The 26,574-nt window shown below is 37.5% G+C and overlaps 1 protein-coding gene across 1 annotated transcript in view; it reads left to right on the plus strand.

The window, feature by feature from the left end:
• LOC150109801 (lysophosphatidylcholine acyltransferase 1-like) overlaps nucleotides 1-26,574 on the plus strand; it is a 424,292-nt gene that overhangs the window by 334,912 nt on the left and 62,806 nt on the right. The window contains exon 12 of the mRNA XM_090396220.1: nucleotides 13,151-13,289. Within this exon, the coding sequence (XP_090252346.1) occupies nucleotides 13,151-13,289 (139 nt within the window). The remainder of the gene's footprint in view (nucleotides 1-13,150; nucleotides 13,290-26,574) is intronic.

Consider the following 26,574-nt stretch of genomic DNA (forward strand, 5'->3'; position numbering starts at 1 on the left):
TTATTATTATTATTATTATTATTCGGGCCTCCATGGAGTCAAAAGACTCATCGTAGGAGGTCCTCTCTAAGAAACACAAGTTTATCAAGATTCATCGAGGGAGGTCCCTCCTAGGAAACACAAAATCTGTCATACCACTCCTTAAATGCGTTGACCATTCTCGCTCTCACCACTCCATCAGGCAATGCATTACATCCTTCAACCACCCTTCAGGTTTCTATCAATCATCAACCCCAGATCTCTTGTCTCCCCTACTTCCTCCAGTATAACTCCTCCCACAGAGTATGCAGCGTCCCATCGATGTTTCCCAAACCTCAAGGCCTTACATTTTGCTGCATTAAACCGATATTCCCATTCATTTGCTCATCTATCTAGCTTATTCAAATCCTCTTGCAGGGCTACCACATCTGCACTATTACTAATAACCCTTCCCAGCTTCACATCACCGTAAACAACTGAATATCCCCTTGCAATCCACGGACAATGTTATTGATATAAAGAACTATTACAAAATGTTAAAAGAAAAACACAAATGACAAAATGCAGAAAAGTTATGCATGTTAACCACATTACCGGCTAAGACGTCTATAGACGTCAAAGTTATCATGGATGTGAAGTGCATTTTAAAATTGCAATACCATTGGTATTACATTGAAATATATGATGGATATGAAGCATATGAGGATGCATATTTGATCCATAATGGCTGGTGAGGTGGTTAATATGAAATCATTCCATTATTATTATTATTATGAACTGTGTTGCATTACTGCATTGTACAACATGCAGTAACTTGCATGCATGAATGTGCATGCAAGCAAACTGCATGCACATTCGTGCCAATCCATATGTAAATAGGATGAATAAATATTTAGTTCGTTTTTAAAAAAACGTATATGTACATTTATAAAGAATTAAGTACTCTGCAAAAAAAAATATTTTTATTATTATTATTATGGACTACTCCAAGGACTCCTCAGACTACTTGAGGGAGGCCATAAAAATCATGTCAAGAACTATCCAACATTTGCACAGTATCTATCATATTTTGCTTTGAACTCATTCACAATCATGACACCCACAATAGACTTTGCAAAAAACCTAGTGATAACATTCTTGTTAATTACACTCTTATGCAGTTTCCATGGAATGGCCCCTAGTTCTCCCACCACCAGATCTGTTCTGAAAAAATTCCATTGAATTAATCTTGTAAAATCCTCTCAGTAATTGTGGAGCAATATGGCAAGAAATTGAAAATTATGAGTACTGTATGTATTATTATTTGCTGGCTTGGTTGGCATATCCGCTATCCAGCCTTTTGGCTGGCTGCAGGTTTGAATCCCACCATGGGCATGGATGTTTGTGATTGTGAAAATACCAGTGGTCATGGTGGTCAGTAGATGGCATTGGTGTAGATGATGAGATTCGCTGTAGTTGGTGAATTCAAATGGTTGAATGGTGCAGAGTTGTGGAGTGGGTGCCCTCCCTAGATAGTATCTGGACTCCTTGGAGGTGTTACATAATAATTATAATGTACATATATTTTTTTGCTGGCCTGGTTGGTTGAGTGGTGAGTGTATCTGCTCTCCAACCAAAAGGCTATGGGTTCAAATCCCACAATGGATATGGATGCTTGTGATTGTCTGTGAAAATACTAGTGGTGGTGGTGGTGGTAAGCAGTAGATGGTGCTGGTGTAGATGATGACAGAGACAGAGAGATGTAGAGTAAGTGTCCTCCCTTGATGAATCTTGGGACTCCCTAGAGGTGTCGTATAATAATCCCAGATGACTCCATGAGGTCTTCGGGTAATAATAATAATAATAATAATAATAATAATTTGTATTTCTCAATCATGTCACCCCTTTTCTGCCTATCAACAGTCAGTAACCAACAAATCTTCAACCTGTTCTCTTAAGATTCATTCCATAGACCAGCTACCAGCTTGGTCACTCGCCTCTCCATTACCAAGAAGCCCTCAAACCCAGATTTCCATGCAGTAGTCAATATAGGGGGGTAATAAATTTAGTTTAATCCTTTATCCAAGTGTGTGAAAACAAAGTTTGTGCCTGAAAGTAACTTCAGGACTGGGGTAAGGTGGTACAACACCGGTGACTCCTTGAAAAGGTGGAGCAAGCTACCAACACTCCTATCTCAGTATCTCCCATAATGCAAAACACATCTCCTTGCAGATATGTATAATGTTATGCATTAAGGGAAGGGCCACTACCCAGACTAGTTTCGACCTTTATTGAGGTCTCTTTAGTGGGAGCCAAGCCCCCACAGAGGAGTCGCCCGATGTTGTACCACTTTACCCCAGTCCTGAAGATACTTTCAGGCGCAAACTTTGTTTGCACACACTTGAATAAAGGATTAAACTAAATTTATTATAGTCTGACCAAGTGAAAAATAAACTTTCAACATCTTTCTCTAAATCCAGAGTAATTTAATAAAAAGGTGACACACTGTTTAGCAGCTTCTATAGGAGGAGATAACCTTGCTAATGCTTCTTCCTTGGTATCTCCACTTGGGCCTGGCTCCCACTGAAGAGACCTCAATAAAGGTTGAAACTAGTCCTTAAATGCATAACATTATACATATCTGCAAGGAGATGTGTTTTGCATTATGGGAGATACTGAGATAGGAGTGTTGGTAGTTTGCTCCACCTTTTCAAGGAGTCGCCCGGTGTTGTACCACTTTACCCCAGTCCTGAAGATACTTTCAGGTGCAAACTTTGTTTGCACACACTTGGATAAAGGATTAAACTAAATTTATTATAGTCTGACCAAGTTAAAAAATAAACTTTCAATATGGGGGGGTCTTATCAAGGCCAATTCATCGATAAAGATGAACAATAACCTGCTTGTCAGAGTATTTTTCAGTAATCAAGTAATTCAATGAGCTGCTTTGGCCACTCTTGCTATGTACCCTATAAACTTCAACTTCCCATCCACTAACATCCCCAAATCTCTGGCTTCGTCAATTAATGGAATTCAGTTCCATCAATGTGGATTATAGCTTCCACATTGATTCACCCAAAATACATAACACTTTACCACATTGAACTGACATCCTTTGTCCAGATTGCCAGCCTATCCAAATCATCCTGCAAAATTTTAACCTCATCAGTATTAACTATTGCTCTACCCAACATCATCTTTGCATCATTGGCTGCATGCCACTAGTCTCAAGCCTTCTTTTGGACTCTACTCCTGAATAAACTACTCTCTGATATTATTATTATTACCCAAGACCTCAGGGAGTAAAAGACTCATCTGGGAGGTCCCTCATCACACAAACACCTCATCATACCGTGTCTTAAACGCACTCAAACTCCTTGCAGACACCACACTCTCAGGTAAGGCATTCCAATCATTCACAACTCTGCACGTAAAAAACCTGCCTCTCACTCCCCTATTCACATACCCTCTTTATACAGTTTCTAGGGATGACCTCTGGTTCTCCCACTATTTTATGTAGAACTTCTCCAGAATTAATCCTATAACAACCCTTTACCAACTTGTAGGTCTCTATCATATCTCCCCTCTTCCTACTGTCCACCAGACTCTGCAAATTACATCTTCTCAATCTTTCTTCATAATTGACATTCCAGAGATTAAAAACTGCCTTAGTCAGCCTTTGGACCCTTTCCAACATCTCTTCATCCTTCTGAAAACCAGGTGACTAAATCTGGGCACAATAGTTCATATGTGGCCTAATCAAAGCCTTATACAACGGAACAAGAATCTCCCTACTTCTACACGTCAGTGTTCTCTGCATCATTCCCAGAAGCCTTTGTGTTGTCTTCACAATTTTGGTTATGTGTCCCCTAAATTTCAGATCCTTATCCACTATCACCTCCATTTTTCTTATTTCCTCCACCGCACAACAATATATCCTCACCAAGCATAAATTCTGCATCCCATCTTTGTTTTCCTAATTTTAAAACCTTACATTTTGCAACATTCAATTCGCATCACCATTTCCGTACTCAATTTATTCAAGTCTTCTTGTAAGGTCACTACATCTTCACTACTCTTCATGGTTTGTCCCAACTTTGCATCAACTGCAAACAACTGAATATCTCCATCCAAGTTTTCACCAGTGGGTACCAGTGGAGATTGAACTGCCCACTCAGTCTCCAAAAGTTAGATAGGGCTAAATGGCCTCGCCTACTCCCGTATACGGGAATAAAAAGGCGTTAGCTGATTTTTTTTTTTTTTTTTTGAAGTTTTCACCAATATCTTTAATATACAATTTAAACAGTAATGGCCCTAAAACAGACCGGTGAGACACTCCACTAGTGACTTTCCTTTTCCTGGATATCGCTCCCTCATACACAACTTGTTGATACCTATCAGATAGCCAATCTCCAATCCAATGCACTAGTCTAATATCCAACCCTATCTTCTTCTTTGACTGTCAGCTTATCATGAGGTACTCTATCAAAAGCCTTTGTGAAATCCAAGTATATTATTGTGTATCCTTCTCCTCTGTCCAAGAAAGCAGTCACTTTATTGTAATGAGTAGATTACTAAAACATGATCTCCCTTTAGCAAATCCATGCTGTCCATCAAAGATAATATCATTGTTGTCAACCCAACTCTGGATCCTAGTTCTCACAAGCTTCGCCAACAACTGAACCACAACACCTAACACACAGATAGACCTATAGTTTGATGCTTGAGTTCGATCACCTCCTTTATGAAGTGGCACAATCTTGCCCTCCTTCCACTCCTTAGGAACTTGACCAAGTGCAAGACTCGTATTAAAAAAATATGTCAAGTCAGGTGTCAACTCCCTGGCACATTCCTTCAGAATACACGGTGATATATTATCAAGTCCCACAGCGTTATTTACATCTAGTTTACTCAACTTTCCATACACCTCTTGCTCACCTACAGTCAGTCTCTCCTCCCCATCATCAACTGCTCTCAGTCCCTCCATGAAGTCACATTCACAAGATTGAAAGATCTCTACAAACTTCTCATTAAGTATCTCCACCACACATTCTGCAATAGCTGTCTTTATACTACTTCCTCCAATCAATGTCATCCTTCCATAATCATTCTTTCTTTTGTTGGCTACATATCGAAAGAACTCCCTAGTATTCTTTTTGGCTTCATTAACTGAGTGCTGTTCATACCTCTATTTAGCTACTCTCACCGACCAAGTCACCCTCCTTGCCTGGTCTTTGTAGACCTCATGAAATTGTTTATTTCCACTTCTCTTGTGCTACTCCACAATGCCTTTGTTTTCTGTATCGCATGCTTAATCTCTTTATTCATCCATCTCACACCTCCCTTATTTAACCTTCTCACCCTTGGAATACATTTAGACATTGCATCTACTAGATAGTTTTTGAAAGTCCCCAAGCTGCATTGATCTCTTTTCCAGCTAACTCCTCATTCCACGCTACACCCGCAAGCTGTCTCCAGAGTTCTTCATAATCATCCCCTTGTAGTTCCACATATACCCTTTTCTCAGAGGGGATCCTCACACTGCTGGCAACCACCGAAGTAATCACCTCATGGTCACTCTCACCAATTTGTCATGTCTCTCCATCAACCAACTTCCTATTCACCTCACCAACCCTATATCCATTCCCATGTGCTGCAGTTTACTATTTAGATTTCCATATGATATCCTGTCAAAGCAAAGTCCAGAAGTATCGCTGTCAATACATTACTTTCATGTATCTCAGATGTGTAATGTGTGGCTTGCAAGCCATGTTGTGGCCTCCCTTGTTATAACCATTCATCAGTAGCATGTTTTATGATAGTCACAATACCAAATAACATCCTTCTTTTTACAATCAACTTTATTTACCAGATTTTTGTTATGCATTAAGTTACCTGATTCTGTGATTTGTTGTTTCCCATTTTGCTGTGGAACTTTTTTATTCTTCCTCAAAATGCTGCTCGACTTTCTGTAATTCTCTCATCATCTGTCTAATAATATGCTTTAAAGTAGTGATTTCAGAGGTAAAATTATTTTCAATATCCTCTTCGAATCATTTTTAGTGGAGAAAACATTCTTGTTCGTTACTTCTCTAGTCTTGTTAGCATTCCATTTCTTCTCATTTTTGGCACCATTTTACAACTATATTTAATATTATAATATCACAATAAAAATATGTTATAAAGACACTAAATACATTAAAAATTCGAAAATCTATCTAATATGCTATAAAACCTATGCTATGATATGCTATTTTTTCTAAGAAAAAAAGTCCAAAAAGTCTTGAAGTTTGGGATACATTGATGGGAGGCTTTATGCTCTGTTGGAGGAACTGTACTGAAGTAAGTGGGGGAGGCAAGGAATCTGGGGGTGATGACTGATAGTAACCTGAAATTCAGGGAACATATTGCAAAAGTGGTGAAGTAACTTAGAGGATTGTTACAATCCTGAGAATGATGCTGACCTACAGTGATAAAAGAGTTGTCATTCCACTGTATAAAGCTCTGATCAGACCACACCTGGGCTATTGTGCTCAGATTTGTTTCTGAGTATCTGAAGGGGTTAAAGAGTGCAGAGGCAGATGACAAAAATGATATCACAGTACAATGTTAGTTATGTGAACAGACTGAGAGAATGCGGACTGCAAAGTTTGATAAATAGAAGGAGGAAAATATGATTGAGATATTTAAATTGTTGAGAGGTAGTTACAGGATTGACATTGGGGAGTTCCTTCGTTTCTTTCATTTGGCAGATAAGGAGAAGGAATGAGGACAAGGTTCCATCCCAGGAAGTCGTGAATGGAGGTCATGAGGAAGAGGATGAGGAGTGGGTTCTTTGCATGGAGGATAATTCAACTGTGAAATGTGTTGCCTGATAGTGTGTGGTGAGAGCATGAATAGTGAATGAATTCAAAGTGTTTTATGATAGACGTTGCATTTGTTTTCTTGGGTGGTCCTCCCATTATGATTCTTGTGACTCTATGAAGGTCCCAATCATAACATAACAATGTTATGATTGGGACAATAATAATAACAATGTGTCATACACATTGTTATTATTATTATCATTTATTTCTGACCTCCATAGAGTCAAAGGATTCGTCGTGGGAATTCTATACCCTCTTATGCCAAAAGATCATCAAATTGTGCCTTGAATCTATTCACAGTATAACCTTTCAAACCTTTTTTTAAAAATATATAGCCTTTTCAACCTAAACTGTATAACCTTATATTTTACACTATTAAATTGATAATCATTATCCTTTGCTCACAATACCAATTTATTTAAATCGTCTTGCAGGACACCGACATTATCTTTATTAACTATGAGCGGGAAATAGTATGTAACTATCAGTCTAATGTTATAAAGCAACATCATCATCATCAAATTCCTGCCATTACCCTCAAGTAGTGTGCAGGATATGATAGTACTACATGAAAAATTTACATCATTACTAACTTCCTATCTACAATTTTCCTCCAAATCGGTCTGTTACTTGTCAAGACTCCAACATTATTATTATTATTATTATTATTATTATTCAGGCCTCCATGAAGTCAAAAGACTCATCGTTGGAGGTTATTATCAGATCTTATATTTCTATCGTCTAAGGCATTTTGTACCATATCAATCCACCTATATCTTGGTCTTCCTCTAGGTTAGGTTGTTTTCCTGCCAACCTGGCAGAGAACACTTGTTTTGCTAATCTTTTCTTGTCCATTCTGTTTAAGTGACCATACCACCTGAGATTAGCTCTGCTAACGCATTTCTGGATGCCAACAATGTCAAGTTCTTTCCTAATATCCTCGTTTTTAATATGATATTGCCATTGATACCACCTGTTCATGCCTCTAATCTTTCTCAGGACTCTCATATCTGCGGTCTCTAGTGTGGTCTAGTGTTTTACTTTTGACCCAGCTCTCAGATCCATAAGTTAAAACTGGTTTGAACACTGTCTTGTATACAGCTAATTTAGTGTTCCGACTAATTTCTCTCTTATTCCATATAAATTTATTCAGTTGACTTCCTACCATACCAGATTTGTTGATTCTGTTGTCTATTTCCATATTTAATTTACCATCTTCACTAAAAATTGTGCCTAAGTAGCTGAAATGTTTTACTTGTTCCACAGGTTCTCTGTTCACAATGCAGTTGGCATTTTCAACAACTCTGCCTATTTTCATTGTCTTTGTCTTTTTATTGCTGACCTTCGTACCGTTTCTATTACAACAGTTATTCAATTTAGTCAGGGAATCTTGCAGACTTGTAGCGCATTTATTTAGAAGTATAACATCATCCACATAAAGCAAAGAGCTGACATTAACATCTCCAGTTTCAATATCATGTTTAATACCACTTCCCTTCATAATGTGATCCATATAGATAATGAATAACAGAGGGGATAATGTACATCCTTGTCTCACACCAGATTTAACATTAAACCACCTTCCTGTACTTCCTTCAATTCTAACTGCTGACTTACAACTCAAATAAAGACTAAGTATTGCTTGATATAATGTCCCATTGACACTATATAACTGTACCGTATTGAATAGCCTCTCTCTTGGCACCTTGTCATATGCCTTTTCCAGATCAACAAAACTTAAATACAGATCTTTGTTATATTCCTATGATTTCACAACTATTTGTCATAAAGTGAAGATCTGATCCTGACAGCCTCTATTTGGCCTGAATCCAGCTTGTTCTTCACCAAGCTTATCTTCCACAATTCTTCTCAATTGTTTCTCAAGTATACTTGCATAAATCTTACCAGGAGCACTCAGTAGGGAAATACCTCTGTAATTTTCACATTCAGTTTTATTTCCCTTTTTATATATGGGTAGTATGAGAGCTCTACTCCAATCATTGGGAATTCTTCCCTCTGTTCAGGCCTTCTGAACTATGCAGTGCAGCCACTGTAGGACTCTTATACCACCATACTTGAGCATTTCTGGTCAAATATCATCTATTCCTACTGCCTTTCCACATTTCAAGCCTTTGATGGCTTTTTCTACTTCAAATATGAATATGTATTCCTGACTGCATGCCTGGTCATTGTTTTTTTATCACTGTGCTGTCATCACTGCTTGTTTCATTTAGCAAAGTTACAAAGTAATTACTCCATACTTCAAGGATATCTTTTTCTCCCGTTTTCATGTCACCTTTATCATCTCTAACTCCTTTTACAGCACTCTTTCCTCCATTCCTAAGCTGCTTCAACAACCTCCAGAATATTTTGCCACCTTCTTGATATTTATTTTCTATGTTCTTGCCAAAGTCCTCCCATGACTTTTGTTTAGCTAGTTTTACACAGTGTTTAGCTTTCTTACATTTGTCTCTGTATTCTCTAAGAGCCCAAGCTGACTTATTTGCCAGGAACTTTTGATTTGCTTTCTTCTTTTCCTTCACTGCCTCTTTAACTTCCTGTGTCCACCATGGAGTTCTAATTTTTCTATCCTTGCAGACAACTTCACCACATACATCTCTAGCTGAATCAATCAGGGTTTTCTTGAAGGCTTGCCACCGAATCTCCAAGGTTTGGTTCCTGTGCTCAAACTCTTTCATTTTTTTCTTCAATAATCTTTGTATATTTTAGTCTACAGTTCACATCTGAGAGCTGCTCAACTTTTATTCGCTTTAAAACTTTCTTACATATTATTCTTTTCAATATGAAATTCAATTTTATCCTACTCAAGACTAAATAGTGATCACTTCCAATTTCAAATCCTCTGTACACTCTGGTGTCCTGCACCAGGGAGAAAACATCATTATCAACAATAACATAGTCAATGAGACTTTCTTATTCCTTGCCTCCTCTCTCCATGTGAATTTGTGCACATTTTTATGTTGGAACATGGTGTTAGTAATAACCAGTCCGTGTGCCGAGCAGAAATCCAACAGATATTTGCCATTATTATTAGCTTTGCTCTTTTCTCCAAATTTTCCCAAAATATTTTTGTATGCCTGACAATCATTTCCTACTCTGCTATTTAGATCCCCAACAAGGACCAACTTTTCCTTTTTCATTGTGTCAGTTGCTTTTTCTAAAGCCTCAAAAAATTCCTCCACTTCTACCTTAGTAGAACCTTCTGTGGGACCATAGGCACAAATAAGTCTCATTGTCCAGTTCCCCATTCTCATATTTGCCCACATTACTCTACTTGAGACTGCCTGCCATTCAAAAAGATTAGCCTCATATTTTGTGTTAAATACTATGGCTACTCCTTCTTTTCCTTGATTGTCATTGTCTGAATATAACATTTTGTATTTATTGCTCAGAAAGATCTCACCAGTTTTGTCTTTTTTGTTTCAGTCACCCCTATTATGTCGATCTGGTACTTATCTAATTCGTCAGCTAGCTCCATTTCTTTGCCATTCAGACTTCTTATGTTAATATTACCGATCTTTAACTCTGGTGATGTTGAGTTGGGGTGTATTTTCAGATTTGTTCCAGTAGCTGACTTTTCGCTGTTTACCCTGGTTCCCCTAGCAAAAACAACAGGGGGCCTTGTTTAACTGGGCGATGCCCCAGCTGGCATGAAATTTTGAATGTTGTACCATCATTTTGTATTTTGGTTTAAACCAATAAGAATACAATTTGGTCAGCTAAATCCCAAAGTGCCAGCCCATCCTCGTTTGTTCAGTATCCAGGTAGATACCTAACAGGGTCCTGGTCAGTTCTCTGCATTCCTTTAAAGGCTATGTGGAGGTCTCCTCTCAGTTATACAGCTTTGACCCTTAGCACCCCTGTTATAAACTTGTGTTATAAAGCACAAGTTTGTGAAATATTTGTGAAATTTGGTAGGCAACATTATTATTATTATTATTATTATTATTATTATTATTATTATTATTATTATTATTTGTGACACCTACAAGGAGTCCAAAGACTCATCGCGGGAGGACAACCACTGTGCAACTTTCCGTCTCCACCACTACACCGAACCTCTACTACCAATCATCCACATCAATGCCATCTACCGCCTACCACCACAACTAGCATTTTTTGTCTGTAAATTGCTTGTTTTCTGAATTGCTGATTTGTCTGTATGTGGGATGAAAAACTTTAGTTTCCAGGAGAAAAAACCCTGCTACCTCCATATGAGATCAGCTAACTCACCTTCGATTGAAAAAGTCCATATAAAGATTCCTCACGTCATGATGAGAATCAAACTTAGGCCTTTTCCAATTGAAGGGTGCACTCTCATTCTTCCAATTGTGCTACGGAACATGCAAAGTATACACTTGGTTGGGAAATTTTTGAGGAAGTTGTAGAGAAGAGACTTGAAATGGTGGTGGACAAGGATATGGAGTTATAAGGTCACATTGCACAATTGTGAAGCCATCACCTCAGGTTATGGCAATGACATGAGGGCTTTGATCAAGCCCTCATTTGGTCCCCTGGTTTTCATGGTGATGTGGATATATTGGAAAGGATGCAGAAAAGACTAAGGTGGTAACTGGTCTTTGGTATGAAGGATATAAAGATAGATTGAGGGAATGCAATTTGCAAAGCCTTGTGAATTGGAGGAAAAGAGGTGATAGGATTGAGACATATAAGTTGGTAAATGGTTAAAAAAAGTTAATTTTCTTGACCATAACAGTTATAAAAAGATTTCTAATGGGACTATATTGATCAATTACATATAATAAACAACTATGCTTTACCAACTAGTTTCACCAACTAAGGCTGTTGGCATCTTCAGGAAACATAACTGATGTAAGGTACTAAAAAGTAAAAAACTGTTACAAACTATAATCAACCGATTCAAATTATATTAGACAAAAGAATAGCGCATACAAAATTTATATTTATATTTTTTATATTGGTAAATGGTTGTTACTGGGTTAATGTGGAAGAAATTTTTCATAGGATGGGAGAAGGGATAGAACAAGGGAACATTACTGGAAGCTGTATAAGGAACAGGTTCTTTGGATGGAGAGTGATTGGTAAGTGGAATGCATTGCCTGACACATGCGGATACTTTGAGTGAGCTTAAAGCACATTTTGATGGGTTTTGTGTGTACCTCCTGTGACGAATCTTTTGATGCCATGGAAATCTGGTGTTAAATAATAATAATAATAATAATAATAATAATAACCGGGACTTGTCCCAAAAAATTCAGCAGGTACTTACCGTTATTATTATTATTATTATTATTATTATTATTACCACCCCAAGACCTCATGGAGTCAAAGACTCATCTTGGAGGTCCTTTTATCACACACACAGCTCATCATACCATGTTTTAAACACATTCAAACTCTCTGCAGACACTACATTCTCAGGCAAGGCATTCCAATCATTCACAACTCTGCACGAAAAAACCTGCCTCTCACTCCCCTACTCACACCCTCTTTATACAGTTTCCAGGGATGACCTCTGGCTCTCTTCCACTATTTTATGTAGAACTTCTCCAGCATTAATCCTGTAACAACCCTTTACCAACTTGTAGGTCTCTATTATATCTCCCCTCTTCCTCTTGTCCACCAGAATCTGTAAATTACATCTTCTCAATCTTTCCTCATACTCGACATTCCAGAGGTCAGAAACTACCTTAGTCAGTCTCCTTAGGACCCTTTCCAACATCTCTTCATCCTTCTGAAAACCCCGTGACCAAATCTGGGCACAATAGTCCATGTGTGGCCTAATCAAAGCCTTATACAACAGAACAAGAATCTCCCTACTTCTACACGTCAGTGTCCTCTGCATCATTCCCAGAAGCCTTTTTGTTGTCTTCACAATTTTGGCGGTGTCACCTAAATTTTAGATCCTTATCCACTATCACCCCCAGATCTCTTATTTCCTCTACCTCTAACAATATATTCTCACCAAGCATAAATTCTGCATCCCATCTTTGTTTTCCAAATTTTAAAACCTTACATTTTGCAACATTGAACTTACTTCCATGCCCAATCACTTAATCTATTCAAGTCTTCCTGTAAGGCCACAACATCTTCACTACACTTCATGGTTAATCCCAACTTTGCATCATCTGCAAACAACTGAATATCTCCAACCAAATCTTCACCTATATCATTATTATACTTTTAAAATCTATGATAGAGTAGGAAAAAAAATGAACCTAAGCATATAAAAATTGCATAAATATGTGAAATTTCAATTTATGACATTACAACTTAAGTAAATATAAAAATTTCCTCTTTTTTTTTTTTCTTTTTCTGTCTAGTTATTTTCTGGAAGTGAAAATACAATTCTCTTGCAAGAATTTTGTACACTTGCTTGGGTAATGTGCGGACTACAGTATAAAGTTTCAAAAGACCTTTTTCAGAGGTTAAGTACTGCTTCTCAAGAGTCATTATCCTTTGGTGAGTATAAGTATTTTCACTTGACTGCAACTGTATTTACTCAGGAATTTTGGCTTTATATATTCCATTCCATTTTTCCTTTTGTATTAGACTTAATTACTTATCACACTTAAGTAACCACTTAGAAACCTGCTAGCACCTTATGAAAGAGTGGTTAGCCTTATCTGCATAGTGTCCTATGTCTGTAAATTGCATGTGCATGTGCATGCATACATATATTTGTATGTTCTTCTGGCCAGTTTGCTTGTTATGAGGAATGAAAACCCATATTTTCTTAAGATAAACCTTACCTTCTATATATGAGACTGGCTAGCTGACTTACTTTCAGTTGAAAAGTCCCGATAAAAGTGTTTTGCATCCTCAATGAGATTCCAACCTAGGTCTTTCCAGCCAAAGGGCATTGCTTATACTGATGAATGAAACCACCATAACATCAGCACTGTTACTAATAACCTTCACAAGCTTCACATCATCTATAAACATCTGAATATCTCCTTATAAACCAGTGACTATATCGTTGACATACAAGATGAAAAGCAAGCGTCCTAGTATTGATCCTGTGAAACCCCACTTGTAACCTTCCTACTTCCTGATATTACTTTCTCATATACCACTCAATCTTATGTTTCAAGTTTTTTCCCACTTGGTTAGACTATAATAAATTTAGTTTAATCCTTTATCCAAGTGTAAGCAAACAATGTTTGCACCTGAAGTATGTACAGGACTGAGGCAACTCGTGGTAAAGGTGAACTAAGCTCTCATCACTTGTCTTAGTATCTCCCATAATGCAAAGCACATCTCCTTGCGGACATGTATAATGCTATACATTAGGGGAAGGGCCATTACTTCCACCTTAGTATCACCATTTCTGGGTCTGGCCCCCACTGACAAGACCTCAATAAAAGTCGAAACCAGTCTGGGTGGTGGTCTTTCCCTTAATGCATAGCATTATACATGTCTGCAAGGAGATGTGCTTTGCATTATGGGAGATACTAAGACAAGTGATGAGAGCTTTACCATGAGTTGCCTCAGCCCTGTACATACTTCAGCCGCAAACTTTGTTTGCTTACACCTGAATAAAGGATTAAACTAAATTTATTATATCATATAGGTAGCAGGGTTTTTTTCTCCCGGCAACTCGGGTTTTTTATCCCGCATACGGACAAATCGGCCCTTCAGAACACACGCAATTTACAGACAAAAAATACTAGTTGTTGTGGTGGTGGAGGTGGGCAGTGGATGGCGTTGATGGAGATGATTCGTAGTAGAGAGGTTCGGTATAGTGGTTGAAGTTGTGGGTGTCCTCCCACGATGAGTCTTCGGACTCCTTGGAGGTATCAGGAATAATAATAATAATAATAATGTTTCAGTATGCCAATTTTCAATCTAATGCTTTATCCAAATATCTAAATGCTCTCTTGATAGGCTTTTTCAACATCCAGAAAATTGACCTGCTTGCCTTCCTATAATCAAACAGCCCTTTACTTTTTGCAAACATGACTACTACAGCATGAACTCACAATTAAATTAAACTTGTCATTATATTCTTCTTTAATCCTTTATCCAAGTGTAAGTAAACAAAGCTTGCATGTGAAATATCTTCACAACTAGGCTACTTATATATGGAGGCTGCTGAATTCACATCCTTTCAGATTTGTATAATTCTATGCATTATGGGAAGGGTCAGTACCTAGACTGATTTTGACCTTATAGTGGCCTGCATTGGTTCATGATACACATACACTACCTACCAATAATTGTCTGGAAACCTGTGTGATTTGAAGGTATGGAACATTCCAGGTTTGTTAATAACATAAAAACTGGTGTACAGATAGTAGGAAGCAGTATTTCATCATAGCAGATGAAAACAGGCGGTATGTCAACATGACGTGAACTCAGTGACTTTAAGAGAGGTGCCGTTCAAAGGGTAGGAGGTAATCGAAACCCAAGGTGGACATACCCAATACTAGGGGGTCTCCAGCTGGTATCAATTGTAAATTGCTAAAGTGTCCAGACAATTATTGTTTGTTAGTGTACATCATTGACTTCCTTGGTCTCAATGACTAATGGTAAATCATCCTATTATCCTTACCATCTGTACTATTTTAACCAATATATATATATGTAAAGAAGAAGTATATGTATATATATATATATATATACTTCTTCTTTACACATATATGTATATATACATATATGTATATATGTATATATAAATATATATATATATATATACACACACACATATATAATTGTGTATTTATTTATTTATTAATATATATATATATATATTTTTTTTATTATTTATTTATTTACTCTGTAAATATATATATATTTATATATAACTGCTGTGGGTGCTGCTGGACTATTTGTTGATTGGTTTCTTGCTCTGTCCACATTTCATGTCCCCCCTCAGCAAAAGAAAAGGACCATAAAACCTCTACTGTTTTGTACAAAGGATATACAGCACCTAAAGAAAGAAGCATAGTCTGATGTGATTTCTTTATTACAGAAAATAGGCAATTAACACCAGAGCCACTCGAAGCAATTATCCCTTAGCATGCTTATTTTGAGATGTAGAAATCTGATAACTGAGATAAACATGTGTTTAGCCACACTTCTGTAAATACTGCTGATATTAGTAATTTTTCCTTTTCTGCACCTTCCATAAATGACATTTATGTTCTTGTAGATAAACTTATACGTTGGTTAGACATAGCTTCTAATATTTTAGTAAATGTCAATGTAAACTACATTATTAATTATAAAAACTTTAATAACTACCTATATTGTGGCAATGTTATATTGCCATCTTCAGGGATCACAAAGCAAGGAAATAATAGAGATCACAAAGCAAGGAAATAACAAGGATCCTAAGGAAATATGACCTCACTACCAGTTACAAACCACATAAGAAATTGGCATCTCTTATCTGCTCCACCAAAGACAAGCTATTTTCCCTAGACTGATCTGGGGTATACCAGGCCCCTTGCAGTTACAAACTGTCCTACTACAGTCAAACAGGCAGGACAGCCAATATCAGGATATCTGAACACAAGAACTACATCTGGTTATACCAATACAGCCACTAAGGACTTGCTGACCATGCTTTGGACATCCACCACATGATACTCTGGAAGAAGGCCACTTTATTACACTGCAGCAAGTACAAGCACAAAAGACTATTCCTTGAACCTTCCTCAGCTCTGAAAAATTTCCAAACCTCAACACATTTGTCCAAACCTCAAGATTGTCAGTCTAATGGCAAGACATCACATCGGATAATGGCAATGATGCAGTGGACCCTGACATGCAGAAATAAAGATGTTATGATGCCATTGTATAAGGCTTTGATCAGTCCTCTTATGGATTATTGTGCACAGATTTAGTCGCTGAGTTTTCATGGTGCTGAGGATATGCTGGAAAGGATCCAGAGAAGATTTCACAAAGGTGGTCACTGGTCTTTGGAAAGTGGAGTACAAGGACAGATTGAGAGAGTGTAAATTGCAAAGCCTCATGAATAGGAGGAGGCGGAAGGGGGGGATATGATTGAGACATATAAGCTAGTCAAGGATTGTTATCAGGTGATATGGAAGAGATTTTTTCATAGAATGGGAGAGGAGAGGGTAGGGTAGAACAAGAGGTGATCACAGAAAACTAAGGAGAAGGTTCTTTAAATGGAGAGTGGTTAGTGAGTGGAATGCATTGCTTGAGTGTGTGTTGTGAATGTAGACAATTGAATCACTTTGAGGCACAGTTGGATAATCATTGTTTGCAATAGTGTGCCCCTCTCATGGTGAGTCTCTGACTGCATGGAGGATGTTAATAATAATAATAATAATAATAATAATAATAATAATAATAATAATAATAAACACATCAGTTCATTTTTAGGTCTATAACCAGTCCTGTCTAAGCCTGACTATAGCTTTAATGAATATAGGTTACAAAAGTGCCAGCCTGGTTAGCTGAGTGGTCAGTTTATCCGCTTTCCAGCCAAAAGACTGCGGGTTCGAATCCCGCCGTGGGCATGGATGTTTGTGATTGTCTGTGAAAATACTAATGGTGATAATGGGAATTAGATGGCATTGGTGTAGATGATGATGGTAGTTGCAGTTTGTTGTAGTTGGTGGATTAAGTGGTGAAGACAGAGAGCTCTAAAGTAGGTGTCCTCCCTCGATGAATCTTTGGACTTCCTGGAGGTGTTACTTTATTATTATTATTATTATTAAACAAGACCTCATGGAGTCAAAGACTCATAATAATAATAAAAAATCCTCACGAAAATTGTAAATATTAGAATTGAATTTGAATTGGTTCAAAATTGGTTCACATAAGTTTATTGCTTCCCTGGAAGAACAATTGAATTGAATTTATTTTAATCAATCTCCTCAGGAATATTATTCATTTAGTCAACCAATGAAAGCTTCCTTGTACACTTTTATCTATAGACCTAAATAAAGTCTCTGACACTGTGAGGCATGAACAACATTGTTTGTGAGATATCACAAATGTTTAATGTGCTTAACATCCACAAATGCTTAAAGTTCTCACGGAGATGCCGCCTTTGTCTCTAAGGCCTTTCTTTCCTGCATTGGATGAGGCACTCTTTGATGGTTGTTTTGAAAGATTACCACTTTTCCCCAGTTCCAGGTAGTGGAATTGCCACCTAATCTTTAATGTCCTGATTGATTAACACAAGTTTATGAACAGTGAGATTGGTCACTTGTGCAAAAATAATGTGATATATATTTAATATCATTCTACATATTTGTGGATATATAAATCCTGTTCAGGCAAGTTTGAGCTCTTGGACAACTAACTTCTCTGTAAATGGAATGTTTCTTTCTTCATGTGTCCACTAGGTTCATGATCCTGCAACATATTTTTAATTTTCTTATTCTGATGTTCTCTATCCAAGGGCCGCCTCTATCTTATCATTCTTGAATTCTATACAGTTCCAGTTCCCTAGAAAATGTTATCTAATGCACTATGTAATTATAGCTCTAAGGCTGAGGTGCAAGTTATTTGATCTCTAGGCTTGTTAGGTGATTAGACTCCCACAAGGTGAAACATCTTTCCCTTCCATCTCCATTTGATGGAAATAATACTTCTTTCTGCATCCTATTGTAAATTGCAGAAGGTGCCCAAAATCGAGGGGACATATTAATAAGGCAATACCTCTCACTCTGTTTTGTTCAAACAACCAGTATGAGGATAATGGAAATTTCTTTGAGAAGGTACTAACAACTTAATGGAAGAGAAATGCATTTCTTGGATAAAGAAGAGATTAATGTTATGGAGTAGCATCAACTTCCAGACATGGTATTGTTTTTAATCTGACTTGAATCCTCTGATGTTAAGTGTGACAGTGATGACCATTATAAGTTTTTGATGGCAATTGCTTGTATAGTTTTGTGCAGGGTATTCATCTCTTCATTATTCAGCTTTTTATTAATGTTTTTGAAGGCAATCTGGAAATATCTAACACAGTAGTAGTGAGGAGAATCTGTGACTCCTCCTCACTTCCCCATTTGAGATCAACAACATGGACTTTTCAGTCTTTACCTTCTGTTAGACAGACTTGTGGGTCTCCTTTTGATCTTTCTTGTTATCTATTTTTGGGGAAATAAATTCTTCACTTCCTAGTTCCTTGATAATAAAATCTAAATCTTTCACTTTATTATTATTATTATTATTATTATTATTATTATTATTATTATTATTATTATTACTTGACACCTCCAGGGAGTCCAAAGACTCATCAAGGGAGGGCACCTATTCTACAACTCTCCATCTCCACCACTCAGTCCACTAATGACAGCTAACACATCATCTGTACCAATGTCATCTATTGTCCACCACCACTGCTAGTATTTTCACAGACAATCACAAACATCCATGCTCATGGCAGGATTTGAACATGCAGCCTTTTGGCTGGAGAGTGGATATGCTAACCACTCGGCCAACCAGGCTGGCAATAGGATAGTAGGTAGTTTTTTAATGGTAGTTTTGAAGATTTTTGTGACATCTTCTTTATCATCCTGCTACATTCCTGATCTTTTTGGTGCTATATGGTTTGTTTCCTTTTTGTTTATTTTTTTTCCTATTAGTTGGCCCATATTTTATCAGAGCCTCTTATAAACTCCATGACTTCTGCTTTTCTACATTTTTTTCATCTTCATTTTGCTTTTCTACTTACTTAGTTATGGTCTGCTTAGACTAGGGGTCAGCAAAGTGGTCAATATCGGTCGGGGGTCGATTTGGCTATCCAAGTGGTCAATAAATGTCTAGGGGTCAGCAAAGCAGTCGATATCTACCCCTGGGAGGTCAATGTGGCTATCCAAGGGGGTCAATAAATATCTAGCGGTCAAAAGGGGGGGGGATCAATAAATACCTAAAATGATTTTGACATGCAACACCAACTGGCTGATCGGCTGAGTCAACGAGGGAGAAGCTCACTTGCTCCCCAAACAGAGACAATCAGGGCTAGTGCACAGCTATCAGAGTGGTGTTCAGTGATCTGATAATGTAGAACTTACTGTGTAATTTTTTTAAAGTTATAGTGCCCATAATAGCGGGCCCCTGATAGTAAAAAGAAGTACCGATAGTATTCACAAGAATATTTAATATTTGGATTTATACCATCATTTACCAATGAAACAATGAAAAGGGTGAAGGAATTATTATTTTCAAGTTGAGAAATTTATCATTGATAACATTTATTCATTTATTTAACATGATGGGGATCGATGAAGAATCAAGGATTCCATGAAGGGGTCTATAGTCCAAAATGTTTGCCAACCCCTGGTTTAGACAAATTTGAAGATGTTATCTTCTCTTTGTTTAAATAGGTTCAGAGGTTTTGCATGCAGCAGTTTTATTTTTCTTAATACTACCTAGTGAAGTTATTTGAAATTCACTCTTTTTTTGCTGGTTATTTTTCAAGTTTTGGAAATTCGTTGCAGGGAAGGTTGTATTCGCATCAGATGTGAAAACTGATTCAATAGTACCTCCAAATTTATCAGCATATGTCCTATGCAGACAGATGTTAATTTTATGTATTTTTGATCCACATATGCTGTAAGGCATATGGCGCTGTCCTGATATATGTCCAATCCCTAAACCAGAGCCTTCCCAAACTGTGTGTCGCGACACGTTAGTGTGTTGGCTGCAGTCTGAAGGTGTGTCGCACGAACATAAAGCGTTAAACAGAATAATCGCTGAAAATTTCCACAGCGGAATCAATTTCGCAAAGTACTGGTACGACTTTTAGTTAGCGCCGTTAAAGAAGATATTTGGTCAACTGCTTGGAACCCCCTCCCTGAGTCTATACCGACTTGCATGCAACCATCACCATCAGTTTCATTTTTGTTGGGGTTTTCTATAGTTCATTCAAGTATGAGTGACAGTAAATGTATAAAAGTTATACAAAATATAATTGTAAAAGCATATACTTAAACTACATCCGATCTGGCCACGAAACCCATGAGAGGCACATCAGACTGAATTACTGTGCTGCAAAATTATGTTTGTCTAAAAAGTGTGTCACCAACATGAAAAGTTTGGAAAGCACTGCCCTAAACAGTTGAATCACTTAACTTTTGGACAATCTCTGCCCAGATAGTCACAGGCATCACAGTGGAAATGCTGTCTTCTGGCTTCTGGGTAGTATGCCAATCTTTTCTCATATTCCAGTTTCGCCTTCCTTACCATACTAGTCACTCTTCTGGCCTGTGTCTTATATTCTTCATGCATCTTCTCTTCACCTGCCTCCTTATATTTCTTACATAGCCTCTTTTTTGCATGTAGCACTCTAACCAATCCTATACAGATTTTTCTATATAGTAATCAAAAATATTCATGCAATTTTCAGTAGAGTTCACTGCAATGACTTGTTTTATTTTGTAGTGGTTTGTAGAGTGCAATTTTTTATGTGTCATAAGGCACAGATACACGTCAGTCAATTGTGCACTTCTAATTTGGTGTGTACTCTTTTTCTGTGACTTTGAACCATTTTAAAATTTCAGTTGAACTTGGTAATGCTTGTTTGATTTACAAATTTAAACTCTGTTCGAAGGCTTGAGAAGCATCCTGTAAGATATGTGTGGCATTTGGAAAAGATGTGGTAGCAGAATGTCCTATGCATAAATGGTTTAAAAAATTTGTTTCTGGTGATGAATCATTTGAAGATGCACCATGTTCAGGAAGATCCTCCATTATTGATAATAAAGAATTACGTGCCACCCTTGAAATAATACTACATTAACATGTCAAGAACTTTCATGAATGTTTGATGTGAGTGGTGAAACAATTCGTTTACATCTGCATCAACTGGGAAAATCATTGAAGCTAAACAAATGGGTCCCACATGCGTTATCAGATGACAATAAACTTCAAAAGCTATAAATTTGTTCTTCACTTCTTTCGTGTCATAAAAATGAGCTGTTTTTGGATTGCTTGCTCACTTGTGATAAAAAATGGATATTGTACTCTAACAGGAAGTGAACTTATCATTTGCTATCACCAAATGATCCAGTACCACACACTTCAAAGGCACCACTTCATCTCCAAAAGACTATGCTGTGTGTGGTGGACTGGAGCTGGTATGGTCCACTATGAGTTTCTTGCTGTAGGCCAAACAATTATGGCTGAGATCTATTCAATGCAACTCGAGTGTGTGCAGGATGTGTTACTTCAGAAACATTCATGACTAGTGTGACTAGTTAATCAGAAGAATGCCCTATTCTTAGAGGACGATGCAAAACCTTATACTGGCTTACTTACCTATGAGAAGATTTGTGCTTTAGGATGTGATATACTCCCTCATCCTCCATATCTCCTGATATTTCTCCAAGCAATTATCACCATTTCTTGGTGCTAGATAATCACATGCAAAATAGACAGCTCTGCTATGAAACAGAAATTGAAGTGGATGTTGCTAGGTTTGTTACTTCAAAAGATAAAACATTTTATAAAAGTGGAATTTACAAATTTGTATCTCGTTTGGAAAGAGCTATAGATTAATTGTGAAGGTGCTTATTTCAATGAATAAAACATTTTATGAAAATTTCTGCAGTTGTTTAATTTTTATTATGAAAAATAGCATGAACTTTTTTGGTTATCTGATATATGTTGGTAACTTGCTGTTTCATTTCTGTAGTGAAAAGAATGTTCCTAGACTTCAATTCTCTTTCTTCTGACATTCTTCTGTGTATATACATAACTGTTTCCCATTTAGTCAAAACTTTATATATAATCTTGTCTGAGCTTTCATTGTACTGAATTTGAAAATCTTTCTATCTTTGCTATATGGTCTTTCCCCCCCCCCCACCCAATATGGGAGTGATTAATTGAACTTTTATTATAATGCCTGCAAGTAGTTTGTCAGTAGTAGTTATATCACTTGTGATGACCTGATACTACCTGCCATTAAAAGGCAAATGTGTATATTATCTGCTCCTACTATCTCTCTTAATACTTAAAAAACTTCTCTCACTTCATGAGGTCCAGTGATTTCAAAACCGAGTTTTTAACTCTGGGTTAGTCCTGAGGGGGTGGAAAGAGGGGAAAATAGTTCCACTGCATAAAGGAGATTCCAAGACTACTGTGGTAAATTACTGACTGATTAGCATATCAGGAATCGTTGTCAAGATCTTGGAGAAACTAGTCAAGAGAAGAATACAGTATTGGACAGATGAAAATGGGATACTGTATGGGGGGGCAACATGGTTTTGTGAAGGGCAGATCATGCCTCAGTAACTTCCTCATGTTTTATAACACAGTGATGGCTGAACTGGATAAGGGTAATGGATTTACAGTGATTCTACTGGACCTTGCCAAGGCCTTTGACCTCCAGGTTACTGATGGGGATGGATATAGGGTTGGTGAGATGGATAGGAGGGTAGTTGATGGAGAGATACCAGAGAGTGGTTTATTCAGGAGTGGAGTCCAACAGGCGGCTTGTGACTAGTGGTGTGCCACAGAGTTCTGTTCTTGGACCACTACTTTTCAATTTGTTCATTAACGATATAGGAAAGGATTTCAGAGGAAGTGTTCACTTGTTTGCTGATGATGCAAAGTTGGGTAGAGCAATTGTGAGTGCACAGGATGTCAAAATTTTGCAGGATGATTTGAATAGTTTGGAGGACTGGGCTAGGGAAAATGAATGTCAATTTAATGTGGCAAAGTGTAAGGTTATGCATTTTGGGGTGAAAAGATTAGCAGCAGTATATCACATTGGTGGAACCATACTCCAGGAGATTGATGAGGCTAGGGATTTGGGAGTGTTGGTGGATAGGGAAGTGAAGTTTAGGGGGCACATTGCAAAAGTGGCTAAATCAGCTCATCAAATAACTTGGTTATTGAAAAATATTTTAACCAGAAGAGACAAAAAAGTTATTGTTCCTCTATATCGAGCCCTGATAAGACCCCATCTGGACTACTGTGCCCAGATATGGGCACCAGAGTTTCTTCTTGATGGGGAGGAGGTGGAGAGGATCCAGAGACGAGTGCCCAAGATGGTGGCAGGTCTGTGGAATGAACCTTATGAGAACAGGTTGAAGATTTGTGGGTTGCAAAAATTGGTTGATAGGTGGAAAAGGGGTGATATGATTGAGACATTCAAATTGCTGAAAGGTTTCTATAAGATCAATCTAGAAGATATTTTTGAGAATAGGACTGGTGGTGGGAGGACTAGGGGCCATACATGGAAACTGGGCAAGAATGTGGTTAACAGGGGTGTTAGAGCTAGGTTTTTTACTTGGAGAGTGGTGAATGAGTGGAATAAGCTGCCAGAGTCTGTTGTGGGTGCTATGACCGTGAATGAGTTCAAGGCGAGGTATGATAGATACTGTGTGAATGTCGAATAGTTGTTCTTGACATGATGTTAGGGCCTCCCTCGATGAGTCTCTCGACTCTTTGGAGTTGCCCAAAATAATAATAATCATCATCATCATCATCATCATCATCAAATTCCTGCCATGTACCCTCAAGGGGTGTACAGGATATGACAGTACTACACGAAAAAATTACATCATTACTAACTTCCTATCTACAATTTTCCTCCAAATCAGTCTGTTACTTGTCAAGACTCCAACATTATCAGATCTTATATTTCTATCGTCTAAGGCACTTTGTACCGTATCAATCCACCTATATCTTGGTCTTCCTCTGGGTCGTTTTCCTGCCAACCTGGCAGAGAACACTTGTTTTGCTAATCTTTCCTCTCCCATTCTATTTAAGTGACCATACCATCTGAGATTAGCTCTGCTAACGCATTCCTGGATGCTGACAATGTCAAGTTCTTTCCTAATATCCTCATTTTTAATATGATATTGCCATTGATGCCATCTGTTCACGCCTCTAATCTTTCTCAGGACTCTCATATCTGCGGTCTCTAGTCTTTGGTCAAGTGTTTTACTTCTGACCCAGCTCTCAGATCCATAAGTTAAAATTGGTTTGAACACGGTCTTGTATACAGCTAATTTAGTGCTCCGACTAATTTCTTTCTTATTCCATATGAATTTATTCAATTGACTTCCCACGATACCAGCTTTGCTGATTCTGTTGTCTATTTCTATATTTAGTTTACCATCTTCAGTAAAAATTGTGCCTAAGTAGCTGAAATGTTTTACTTGTTCCACAGGTTCTCCATTCACAACACAGTTGACATTTTCAATGATTCTGCCTATTTTCATTGCCTTTGTCTTTTTATTGCTGACCTTCATACCATATCTATTACAACAGCTATTCAATTTAGTCAGAGAATTTTGCAGACTTGTAGCGGATTTATTTAGAAGTATAACATCATCCGCATAAAGCAAAGAGCTGACATTAACATCTCCAATTTTGATATCAGGTTTAATATCACATTCCTTCATAATGTGATCCATATAGATAATGAATAACAGAGGGGATAATGTACATCCTTGTCTCACACCAGATTTAACATTAAACCATCTTCCTGTACTTCCTTCAATTCTAACTGCTGACTCACAACTCAAATAAAGACTAAGTATTGCTTGATATAATGCCCCATTGACACCATATAACTGCAGCGTATTGAATAGCTTCTCTCTTGGCACCTTGTCATATGCCTTTTCCAAATCGACAAAACTTAAATACAGATCCTTGTCATATTCCCATGCTTTCCCGACTATTTGTCGTAAAGCGAAGATCTGATCCTGACAGCCTCTATTTGGCCTGAATCCAGCTTGTTCTTCACCAAGCTTTTCTTCCACAATTCTTCTCAACCGTTTCTCAAGTATACTTGCATAGATCTTGCCAGGAACACTCAGTAGGGAAATACCTCTGTAATTCTCACATTCAGTTTTATTTCCCTTTTTATATATGGGTACTATGAGAGCTCTACTCCAATCATCAGGAATTTGTCCCTCTGTCCAGGCTTTCTGAACTATGCAGTGCAGCCACTGTAAGACTCTTATACCACCATACTTCAGCATTTCTGGTCGAATATCATCTACTCCTGCTGCCTTTCCACATTTCAAGCCTTTGATGGCTTTTTCTACTTCAAGTATGGATATGTATTCCTGACTGCATGCCTGGTCAGTGTTTTTTATCACTGTGCTGTCATCACTGCTTGTTTCATTTAGCAGTTTTTCAAAGTAATTACTCCATACTTCAAGGATATCTTTTTCTCCTGTTTTCATTTCACCTTTATCATCTCTAATTCCTTTTACAGCACTCTTTCCTCCATTCCTAAGCTTCTTCAACAACCTCCAGAATATTTTGCCACCTTCTTGATATTTATTTTCTATATTCTTGCCAAAGTCCTCCCATGACTTTTGTTTAGCTAGTTTTACACACTGTTTAGCTTTCTTACATTTGTCTCTGTATTCTGTAAGAGTAAAAGCTGACTTATTTGCCAGGAACTTTTGATATGCTTTCTTCTTTTCCTTCACTGCCTCTTTAACTTCCTGTGTCCACCAGGGAGTTCTGATTTTTTTATCCTTGCAGACAACCTCACCACATGACTCTCTGGCAGAATCAATCAATGTTTCCTTCAGAGTTTGCCACTGAATCTCCAAGGTTTGATTCCTGTTCTCAAACTCTTTCATTTTCTTTTCAATAATATTTCTGTATTTTAGTCTACAGTTCACATCTGAGAGCTGCTCAACTTTTATTCGCTTTAAAACTTTCTTACATGTTATTCTTTTCAATATGATATTCAATTTTATCCTGCTCAAGACTAAATAGTGATCACTTCCAATTTCAAATCCTCTGTACACTCTGGTGTCCTGCACCAGGGAGAAAACATCACTAT

Source organism: Typopeltis vanoorti, chromosome 1, assembly GCF_054136105.1.
Source record: "Typopeltis vanoorti isolate ZY-2024b chromosome 1, IOZ_Tvanoo_1.0, whole genome shotgun sequence".
NCBI lineage: Eukaryota > Metazoa > Arthropoda > Arachnida > Uropygi > Thelyphonidae > Typopeltis > Typopeltis vanoorti.